At 34.0% G+C, this 12,019-nt stretch overlaps 1 protein-coding gene across 1 annotated transcript; it reads right to left on the bottom strand.

Annotated features, from left to right (window-relative positions):
• Positions 1 to 2,758: 2,758 nt before the first annotated feature.
• On the bottom strand, positions 2,759 to 7,794 carry LOC111883388 (DNA repair protein RAD4). The gene is made up of 13 exons (XM_023879715.3): positions 7,513 to 7,794; positions 6,823 to 6,870; positions 6,496 to 6,602; positions 6,045 to 6,356; positions 5,858 to 5,950; positions 5,614 to 5,706; positions 5,402 to 5,500; positions 4,593 to 5,308; positions 4,411 to 4,514; positions 4,226 to 4,326; positions 3,799 to 4,140; positions 3,505 to 3,714; positions 2,759 to 3,373 (listed from the first exon to the last, which is right to left on the bottom strand). Exons 1-13 carry the CDS (start codon positions 7,553 to 7,555, stop codon positions 2,993 to 2,995), a joined length of 2,649 nt encoding a protein of 882 aa, XP_023735483.1. The 5' UTR covers positions 7,556 to 7,794; the 3' UTR covers positions 2,759 to 2,992.
• Positions 7,795 to 12,019: the final 4,225 nt, after the last annotated feature.

Here is a 12,019-nt window from a genome sequence, read left to right as displayed (position 1 = left end):
CTTCGACTATTACAACATTTAAGCCCTAACAGTCAGGATTCGACGTATGGGTTCGATTGGTTGGATCAAGGGTTCGTTAGGGCCATGAGTGGTGGTATAGCTAGGACAATTATTGCTAGATGAGGCCTCCTTCGGAGGTTGCTAGTCGGTGAGCAACCAGATGGGAAACCGATGTTCCGAATGTAGGTGTTCAACATCCGGTTATGGTAGGCGAATTCATTCGGTTAGTAACACCGATATAATCAGGAGCGGAGAGAGAGTCTGGTGTGTTTGGGTCCTGTTGCCTTTGAAAGGGCCATTGAATGATCGGGGTGACAACTATGTCTCTCGGGACATCGGGTGTCGGTATTCGTTGGGTTCAAAACGGTTTGTCGATTACTAGTAAGAGTTGGATACCAAAGTTTTATCGGGGTTGAAGTAATCGCATGGTTTCGACCTGAAGGGCGACACCCAGTTCGAAAAGCAGGGCTAAAGGCCAAGTATTGGGATTCAGTCAGCATTTGACCGGTTGGGCAAAGCGATGCATCGTGTAGGACTGTTGCGGAAGCTCAGATTGATTCATAAGTGCATACTATGTATCAGTCATGGAGGCGTTTGGACGACGACTCTATTGTACTTCCTTATAGTCGATATTCAGGCAAAGGAGCGTCTGAATCATGGGAGGAAGTTAGTGCTAGTTATCGAATAGAAAATGTAGGCCACGAGGAAGTAAGGTAACAAGATTAGAGAAGGTGCAATTGGAATCATCAGTCGGTCCATAATAGGTGATGGAAGTCACGGGTGTGGCTCGTGAGCAGAGGCCAGAGGAGGAGACGAGGAAGCATTATCCAGACCATGTGCATCAGCAGACTTCGAGGACGAATTCTAGTTCAAGTAAGGGAGATTTGTAATGCTTGGTTTATGGGTTATTCAGTTTCATCATTTTTAGATTTTTGGGCTGGAACTCGACGAGTTGGGGAGTCCCAACTCGTTGAGTAGAGATCATTTATGAGGACGTGGGACTTTGGATCTAGTCGACGAGTTGAAAGGCCCCAACTCGACGAGCAGACACTGAAAAGGAGAACCCCAATTTTCAGGGTTTGTACCCTATTTAAAGCCCTTAAGCCTCACTTGTAGCCTCCCTTATCACCCCCTTTGTCCAGAGAAACCCTAAATCGTGTCTCATCTCCCAGTTTGAGTGTGTGAGGGCTTAAGGAGTGCCTTTTTGGTGTTCATGTGAAGAAGCTTGAAGTGGTTGGTGCATAGCTGGAGGGAGAGGTTATAGATCTGGTGTTTAATCTGTTGTGGCAACCATTTTAAGGTATAAAGTCGAAACCTTGAGCTTTCATTGCTTAGATCTTCTTCTATGAAAGTTTATGGCCATTATTAGCCTATTTTGGTACCATTCTTGGTTTTGAGCAAGATATAAGGATATGGCTTTAGATCTGGACATCTCAGGGCCTTTGGGGACTTAAAAGTGCCAACGTTATCAAGTCTTGGCCCTCCTTCATGCTCTAGTTCCCTTGACAAGCTTTGATTAAGTGTTTTAGCCTTTGATGCCATGCATGGACGTAAAGTTAGCAACTTTACGTGGTATGAAATACGAATAATAGCAATATATTCCATCGCTAATACAAATATATACATATACATTCACATACAAACGCAATTAATTATATACATTCACAATTACATAATACAAATATATACATACACTAACAGTTACATATACATTCACATACAAACACGATTAATTATACTTAGCTTAAAAACCATAAATCTATAATTTATAGTATTATTTCAGACTTTTTAATACCAATCCATAAAGTCGGAGTATTATTTAATGAAAAAACAGCAATATATTTTATAATTTTTGCAGAAACTGTTTAAACCCTTAACATAAATGGTTAGTATTAACTGGCTTTTTTTTATAAAGAAATAGTTAGTATTAACTGCAAACAATTGAAAACATATTGAAATTAATACCCATTTTGCCCTTTTCATTATAACTGAAAGCACATGATTGAATTTAGATGTACTTTAATAGCAAACTACTTTCATTGAGTTATAATCTGTTTAAGTCAATAATAGCAATATATTCCATCGTTATTACAAATATATAAATATAAATTTCACAATTACATAATACAAATATATACATACACTAACAGTTACATATACATTCACATACAAACAGATAGATATACACACTAATAGATTATAAATCGAAGAATAGAGTTACGAAGATGGATAACAGATACATATACACACATAAACACGTACATATACACACGGTAACAGATATATATACAAACAAATTGATAAAAAAAAAAAAAAAAAAAAAAAAAAAAAAAAAAAGAAGAAGCAGTGGAAGGAAGATGAAGATGAATACATTGAATTATCATAACAAAAACTTTTAATAACATACCTAAAAGAATAGCAGACGGTGACTTCAATATTCGATATTATGTTCTCTTTTGCTCTGAAATTTGGATTTGCTATAAATAAAACTAACTGTGATAATGTATTTATAAAAAATGATTAGGTAAGTTACGCTATTTAAAGAATTGATAAGCATGATATATTTGAAAGATTTAATTATCATTTTAAATTAAATAATGATTTACTTTCTAGTTTTTTAAATGTTGCAGGAAATTGAGTAATTGACGTGCAAAAATAAAGCAATCCACGTGTACAATGAAGGGCAATAGCAGAAATTCACATTATGAAAAAGAGTGGGAAAATTCAATTTGGGGCCCATTTATTAGATTAGAGGATATTAAGTTTAAAGTACACATTTTATTTTTTCTAATTTACTCAACAAAACAGTTTTCTTTTATACAAAACATGCAGCATGTCATATATAGATGTTTCTCTACCCTTGAATAGAGAACTGTAGAGGTACATCTCTCAACAGACTTTTCAGCTAGGCTGTCAAACACAACCTTAAACAGATAAAACATAACTTTATAATTCGTTTCAAATTACATAAAATGTTTCAAAACATTATCAACTACATCTCTTCAACCTCAATCGAAAACCCACATCGACAACTCTTTTTCCTCACAGAATTCTCAACATCCAAACTTCCATTCACAAACACATGCTCATGATCATCTTCAAATGTTTGTGCCACATCATCATTTTCTTGAAGTGATACTAATTTTTGCACATCTTGTGTATTAACACTAGTTGAACAATGATCAAATGAATCATTTGTTTTTCCAACATCATTTTTGTGACATGAGGAGACTTCTTCTGGTTTTGCATATCGATTGTTCAATCTTTGTCTAGTTACAATGGATGAAAGAAGTTGATACCATCTTGATAAAGCTTTTGCTTCACTCTTTCTTCTCTCCTCTTCCCCCCTCCTCTCTTCTTCTTCTCCATATGCCTGAAAAACCAGATTCATTACAAAAGAAAAAGCTTTTGTAAATAACACTTTTGGTCCCTGAGTTTAGTTAACTTTTTCAATTTAGGTCCCCAAAAGCTTTTGTAAAAAGTTGTAATGATTGATAAACTTACATCTAGAATCATATCCTTGAACTCAGAACACACGACAATCCCATTATACAAAGGGTAAGATCGTCCATTCTTGAATTCAAATCCAACCATCGCAGGGGCATAATCGACATTTAGCTTCTTGGCAATATTAAAGATCCTTGGAAACCCTAAATGAACAGTTCCTGGGGGAAGACACTTCTCAGACCACACATCCACTTGCCCACGTTCATTCTATACATATTAACAACAATCTATTATAACATTTTTCAAGATTATTTTTATATATTTTAATGAAAAATGAGAAAAAGATTAGACCTTTGGAACAATCCCATTTTGTGCATGAGGCAAACATAGAGGCTCTGTTTGCCATTTTCCATAAAGATGAATGGTCCCAGTGGGGCCTACACAATCATCTTCATCTGTAACTTTCCCTTTGTTGACTTTTACAGAACGTTCCAAGACTTTGACTGGAAGCTCGTTGACTTTTAACTGAAGCCCCTCACGTAGCCATTTTTCTTTTGTATGCAGGATTTGGACAGAAGCTCTAGGGTAAACAGGATGACCAGAACAAAACCCTAAAATCGGGCCTTTTGGGTGAAGAATTTGGTACTTTGTAAGCCATCTTTCAATTGCATATAAATGATGACTTCTATACGCCTAAAAGTAACAACAAAAATCCAAAAAAGATAAATATAAAATGTAAATTAATTAAAAGTTTATAAAAAAATAAAAAATTACTAACTTGTTGATTAGTTGGAAGAGGCTCAGTCAACGCCTTGGTCTCCAGCTCCATATCCTCAAGAGATGCACGTTCGTTTCTCAAATTATCAGACAATCCAATGCCTAATGAAGAACACAAAAATTAGGGTTTGAAATTTCTGAATTATATATTTGATGTTATAAATGGATTAAATTCAAAGGTAAAACCTTGGGTTGTTTTAGACTCTAGGTCTTTTAATGGTGCCAAAACTGCATCCCACCAAGTGGAATTAACTCGATGTGATGCTATCTTGTACCATTTTGCACAATACCTGAAAGATTATAATTATAACAAATTAATATAAATTTAATAAAGATTCAGAAAATGATTTTATTGATAAATATATAACCTGCGAGTGACATCTTTAGCTCCTTGACCATTGAAAGCAACCACATATCTTAATGAAGTTTTACATGCAGCAACTAAAGCTTCAACTTTATTTTCTCCATCAATGGTGGCATTTATGGTGTCAACATGAACCCATTTTCCATTAAGATAAACTTCTGCCCAATACAATGGAGCTCCTACTTTTCTTGATCCAATTGCAGTAGAGATTGATGATGATGATGATGATGATGGATCTTCTTCACATTTTATTTTTTTCAATTTTTTGAAAGAATCGGTATTTGATATTTCTGATGTTTTAGTTGCAGTTGCAGAAAGAGCCATTTGCATTTGCATTTCAAATTCAAGATCCCCTTTTCTCTTTGACCCTAAGTCAACCCTTCTCTCATTTGACTGATCATCAACGGGAGAGATGGTTTGACTTTGACTTTGACTTTGGCATGAAGGTTTTGAAGAAGTTTCAGGTGTTTGCTTGTTGTGAATAGAAGCAATGTGGTCAACATCAAGAGGTGGAAATTGTTTATTGGAAGATGTAGAGGGTTCGTTTGACCGAGTCACCATGATTGTAGAGGACTGAAATACCCCTGTACCAGTTTTTCTTCGGGGTGACATGTCATCAGATTTATCAGCATCTGGTTTCAAAGATGCGGCGTCTAAAATGGATACAAAACGTGTTAAAAGATTCAATGATCTGAACATTGCCACAGATAAAGCAGCTACCTGAAACAAAATTGAACATGTGAATTTTCTCATAAAGTTGACCAAAAGTCAAATCTTTTTTATTCATTTATAAATTTATAAATTTATAAATACCTCTTCTGGAGTCCCCTCCTGGGTTCCAAGAGCAGTGGCTAAAGCTGAATGGAAGGATTTGTCACTGCTTGAACTTCTAACACGAAAGCTACTATGGAACTAAAATTAATAAAATAAAAAATTCCATCAAAACAAGAATATAAATTATAAAAAGAATCTTGAAACTGTTTAAAATGGATAATAATAAATAAAAAAAAAAAAAAGAAGAGTACCCAGTTGACTAAAGGAGTCAAAGCATCTACTGTAAGATTTGTAGCTTCTGATAACTTCAGAAACTTTGTTGGCAAAAGTGATAATAAGGAAGCCTGTTATGAAAATATATATATATATATATATATATATATATATATATATATATATATATATATATATATATATATCACCATGAATTAAAATAAATATGGGATTTTTGCAGATTGAAAAAAAAATGATAAAAGAAAAAAAAAAAAAAAAAACCTGAATGAGAGGATCATTGCAAGCACTATCAATCACACGTCCACGTGCAAGTAAACAGAGTAAATGTGTCCTATGCACAAGCTCAGCAACTTCCTATAATAAGAAATAAAGCAGTTTCAGGTTTTAAAGTTGGAAGGGTATTTTTGTCCGAAAGAATTTTGGGCAAAGGGTATGAAATATAATGTACCTTTTCCTCAGCAGAAGCTCGACGTACAGGCTTCCGTTTAGCAGTATTATCACCAGGTGATGCATCAATTTCAATAGAAATATTATTGCTTATATGATTTTGATGATCAATTTCAGAATTTAAATTTGAATTAGGTCCATCTTCCCAATCTGAATCAGCCATTACATCTTCTGATTCAGACTTAACTTGCATAGAACTTTTTCCATCATCAGTGTTCAAAGGTGCTGAATTCTCCAATTCGGCCTTTGGTATATTTTGTGAACCAATGTTGACTTTTACTTGTTTTTCCTTTCCCTTTGACAAACTTTCCAACTGAAAAGTGAACCAATGGTTAAGACTTAAGATTATTAATATATATATAGTAACAAAGAAGAGAGATTAAATGGTAGGTAAACTTAGAAAAATAAGCTTTATGTTTGCATGCTTGTAAGTTGAACTCAAGAAAACTAACCTTACTTGCAGAATCAAAATTAATATCTTTTCCTTTCAACCCACGTGAAGCAACTCGTTTCTGAAACTTGTTGATACCCTTCTGTGGTGTAATATTAGCAAGAGTGCCTGATATAGGGTCACTTCAGACATTAATAAAGCAGCAAACGAATCTATTTCATTAAAAGCATTAAGGTATAAATCATTCTCATCAATATGGAAACAAGAAATAAGGGTGTTTCGGAAAAAAGATGTAATCAAATATTTCTCTTAAGATGCATGAAACTCAAATAGTTTTTAAGATGTGGTTTTTAGATCATAAACAATTGCAAAGTGACAAAAACATTACCATTTGCTTTTGGATCATCTCCAGCTTCCTTATTCGTGTCATCTTGACCTGCAAAATGGAAAGCAAAGGATATCATTCAGTCCTTCATCAGTACACTGTTTTACCAAAGAGACCCCTTGACTATACATAAGTGCTTGGGTGTGTGCTTTTGAAGTCAAGAAATCATCTTTATTCACATATACACCAGAAACCGAATCATTGATGTTCATGGAGAGCTAGGTGAATGCTGTCATCTAAAATCTTGAATCAAAGGGAATAGAACTAATTGGTATCCCAACAGTTTTAGCATTCCAATAACATTCTTGAATCTGCTTTATGGCATACTTATTTCCTGGATATACAAAAACTATGGTAGCAGCATTATTTTATCAAGCATAACAGTGCTAGAATTCAACTGCGAGAAACTTTCATCAACATTTTTCTATTTGCTTTCCCTTCGCAGAAGGTAAAAAAGTAGGCTGTTTGCTTTTCAAAGCGATCAGCTTTTGGGGATAAAATGGACGGGTGCTGTAACATTTTCCTATAAGGAGCTCAAGCAAACCAAATGCAAGGCGCCTAGGGCTTTCAGTATTCAGAAAATCAAACTGCAAATTCATGTGTAAATTACGAAAACGAGAAACGTAACTACTAGAAAAACACAGTAAAATTAACAAGGATGTAAATTCTAACGTAGTGATGGTAAAACGATACCATATGGTTGACGCTTTCGCTTGGCTTGATTTCTGGTTTTCATCCCCTTTTCTCGGATAGGCGGATGGTGAATGAGACAGAAACCCGTGGGATTCTTACTTCGTATCCTGTGTTGATGACCGATTGGAGGAGGATGAACACCAATGGCGGTTGAACTTGGTTTTGACGACTGCTACAGCATCAATTGATTGGCGGAAAAAAGAGGCAGGAAGGAATTGCCGCGAGTTTGCTGGTGAACAAAAGGAGACTACGAAGGAAGAAGATGATACGACGTCGTCGTCGATTACCAAAACCAAAACACTAAAGGACTAAAGGAAGGTAAAAAAAACCTCAACATTTTTATGCTATTGGTTATTTGTATTTTTTTTTTCTTTAGGTATTTTCATCCATAAAATCAGCAACAATTATATATATTCTTTTTAATAGAATAAATAGGTCACCAAGGTACTTTTATCTATATCCTTGTGGGTAGAATTTATATATGGTAAAAAAAAACAATGTTGTATTTAGAAGACACATATATTTGATCCACTATTAGGATTCAGTAAGGAGACCTCTTGAGACCATTTCTCTTTGTCATATTGTTGCATCTGCTCCATGCATAGTACCTTGATGATGACACACTTATTGGAGATTCGGATAAGATGGTTAAAACGTTGGACATCATTAAGGTGATTGTCCCAAAATTAGGTATTTAGTTGAATATCAAGAAAATCGAGCTCTTTTGGCCCTCATGTGATGATAGGAAGTTACGTGAGGGGTTATTCTTAGTTGGCATCCAGAGGCCGCCATTATGGGTGAAACTTCTTGGAGGAGCTGTTAGTAGGGATGTTAGTTTCATTAGCAGTTTAGTCATAAAGAGAGTCGAAAACGTTGTGAATTTGAAGCGCCCTCTTCCACAATTGTTTGGCCCTAGAGTGAGCTCATTCTATTTCGGTCTTATATGGGTATTGTTAAACTTTTCTTTGGGCTGATGACGTGCCAACCCATTCACATGGGAGAAGCGACGGTGTTCTTTGACAATGGGTTGTGCAGGGCGATTGCGGGCATTATGGTTATTGGTGGTCCTTTCTTTGGCGACATACAGTGACGAATTGTTTTCCTACCCATTAGGTTTGGTGGTTTGGATTTATACTCGGCAGTAAAGGCTACCTCATATGTTTTTTGTTGCCTAAAGGGCCTAATCTTAGGAATTGCAAGACCATATCTCGTGGGATAACGACATATGTGGTATAGATTTTGATTATGTTTGTGTCTTGACTTTTCTTCGTAACAAGCTTCCGAACATTGACCTTAGTAGTTTTACAACTAAGGACACCGGTCCATCTAAATCCCATAATACACAGGCGAGTGGTAAATTCCCTTTTTAGTAAAATTGTCTAAGATATTGAAATGCATTTTGACATGACGGTTGGGCAGAAAGCAGTTTTCCAGTGTTTACGTGCACCACATACTCAAAATTTTCTTTTAGTTATCCCTGTATATGGGCTTTACCAACATATGACTCATGTGGAGTATTGTGCTATCCTCAAATATCGACTAATGATCCCAATATTCGCAGCCGACAAGATATGTCCGATGTGTCGCAAGGTATCTTTGGACTCTTTTAGAGAACATACAGTTAATTGTAAAGAACTCTCGGGTTCAAATACAGGCACGATATGGTTAAGGATGTCTTTTTTTGACATATTTAAACATGATGGGTTTCCGCCAAGAAATAGGCACCAGTGAATTTATTGACTGGCCCGTCAAAATGAAGTTCATCCCTTCGAACGACTGACATTTTGATTTTGGATGAGTTTGAGGGAAACATGCATGTGTGGACCTTACAGGGGTATCCCCTCTTGTAGGCTTGAGAGTTGGAGGTTTCACTTTCACTGTGGGACAGACTGCTTAAAAAGTTGTTACATGCAAGGTCACCAAATTAACATAGGAAATGGTGCATGTAAAATCAACAAGTGTTCATACTATTTGCATTTGATACGTTTGGTTTTCTCGCACCCGGATGCGGTGAAGCTTCTTAATAGAGTACAACGGATCATGCATAACAATGTTATATTACCTAGATCTATGAATGTAGTCTTCAAAAGAATTGGTTTCACCATACAAAAAGGATTAGCAGCACAACTTGTTGCCCATTTACCTCTTCACTCGTTGGACGGTGATAACTTAGTTATAATCAAATTTTATGTAATATTTTCAATATATATATATATATATATATATATATTAAATATATTAAAAATATTACATAAAAGTTGATTATTAGTAAGTTATCACCGTACAACAAGTGAAAAGGTAAACGGACAACAAGTTGCGCTGCTAATCCTTTTTGTATGGTAAAACTAATTTTTTGACAATGGGTTTCAAGACATGAATTACTAAAATGTTAAAATAGATATTGACAAATATTTATAAGATGTGCTTATGTAACTCATTGAACTTATAACTCCTATAGTATTATAAATAAAAATCACAATTCAAAGATTTTATTTAAACTTTCTAATTAATTACAATTGATAAAAACAATATCAATCCTTTTAATTATATACATACTAGTCTAGTTTATAAGCCCTGAGAACCACAATTATAAAATTAATTAAATTTTCATACTAAAATCTCTATATATATATTAAACCATAAATCACCTAAAATAATCTGGCCCCTTCAATTTTTTTCATTGATTATTTTAAACCACTAGATCAATTTCGCTGATGTCATCATAATAAAGGGAAACTACAAATACGCCTTTTGTTACAGTCTAAAACCATTTCCCTCCAAAATACGGATTGCTCTCTTCCTATTTCTCTCTTTAATGAATATAATATCAAGAACCGACGATCTCTCCAATTTCTATCCATGTTCTTCCTCCTCAAAATCAATGATCATTAAGTCATCTTATTATATACAACGAGCCACTTATCTTCTTAATTAATGCATCTCATGCGTCGTGTTTGTCACCAATAACTTGAAATTGAGATTGAATACCAAAGATTATTCCCAGTGCGCTTTTCTTCTTCTCAAAGTACGTATTCTTTTAAAAAAAAATTGTCTCGGTTCTGCTAATAAAAAATGTTATCGATCTTGCCTACTTTATCTTCTATTGATTTTGCTAATTCAAATGTTTGTTATCGATCTTGTCTACTGTATCTTCTATTGATTTTGCTAATTCAAATGTTTGTTATCGATCTTGCCTACTGTATCTTCTGTTGATTTTGCTAATAAAAATTTTGATTGATATCGCCTAATATATCCTTATCTGTTGCCGGAAAATTAAACATCATTCCTGAATGAATCTGAATCTGAAGGTAACTTTTTTGGAATTGGTGGTGTAATCTACAGTGCAGCAATGTGTCTAACACACCGACCCACACATGTACAAATCTGGGACCAATTTGGCCAGGGACTAAAATTAAAATATTCTGTTAGAAGGACACAATTGAACATGTATATATAAAGGAAGGACAATTTTGCCCTGAAATTAAAATCTTCTATTAGAAGGACACAATTGAACACACACACACACACACACACACACACACACACATATATATATATATATATATATATATATATATATATATATATATATATATATAGATGTAGGTTTAAATGTTTTTCACATCTATTGTGTGCTAGAATGCACCAATAGGAATTTAGTATTAATTATATGTATATTAAATGTTATCCATACTTATAACTCATTTTTATGGAAACTAATTAAATTCGTCATTAATTTCAACAATAATATTCTTTCAGAATAAATTTATATCTAGAAGAATGAGAGTGTATTGCAGCAGAATGAGAGTGTATTCTAGTAGAATACACTCTCGTGCTTCATATTCCATACAACTTTATTGTATTTTAAGTGATTGAGTCTTGAAACAAAGTACGAACTCACATATAAAAACCTAGATTCAAATTCATTCTGAAAGAATGTTATTGATTGCATTAACGATGGATTTAATTAGTTTCCATAAAAAGAGAATTATAATTATGGATATCATTTAATATACATATAATTATGAAAATCATTTAATATCTATAATTATTTAATTAAATAATTATTTAATTTACTAAATTTCTATTGGTGCATTCTAGCACACAATAAATGTAAAAAACAAAATAACCTAACCATATATATATATATATATATATATATATATATATATATATATATATATATAGATATATATATATATATATATATATATATATATATATATATATAAAGAAAGGACCATTTTTGACCCATCCTTAGCAAATTTACTGCTAAGCATGAAGCTTAGTAAGTTCTCCAAAATACGTAATACCATACATATAATGGGCCTCGCTCGACATCCATCGGGCCCCGCCCAATACAGATCTGACTGTAACATGCCATGGACCTCTCCCAACACATTCATCAGGCCCGCCCGATATACATATAAACATATACAATACATGGCTCCTAACACATAACATATCCAAAAATCACCCCTAATCAATAATTAGGGTAATAACTTAT

Source organism: Lactuca sativa, chromosome 2, assembly GCF_002870075.4.
Source record: "Lactuca sativa cultivar Salinas chromosome 2, Lsat_Salinas_v11, whole genome shotgun sequence".
NCBI classification, from domain to species: Eukaryota; Viridiplantae; Streptophyta; class Magnoliopsida; order Asterales; family Asteraceae; genus Lactuca; species Lactuca sativa.
Note: the sequence above shows the minus strand (reverse complement) of the source record. Positions and strands in the feature narration are given on the sequence as shown.

Coding starts and splice junctions, on each gene's coding strand:
- LOC111883388 (XM_023879715.3), bottom strand. CDS start 7,555: ATGAAAACCAGAAATCAAGCCAAGCGAAAGCGTCAACCATATG. Junction 6,603..6,822: donor AGATGATCCAAAAGCAAATG/GTAATGTTTTTG, acceptor ACCCTATATCAG/GCACTCTTGCTAATATTACA. Junction 5,951..6,044: donor GAGCTTCTGCTGAGGAAAAG/GTACATTATATT, acceptor TTCTTATTATAG/GAAGTTGCTGAGCTTGTGCA.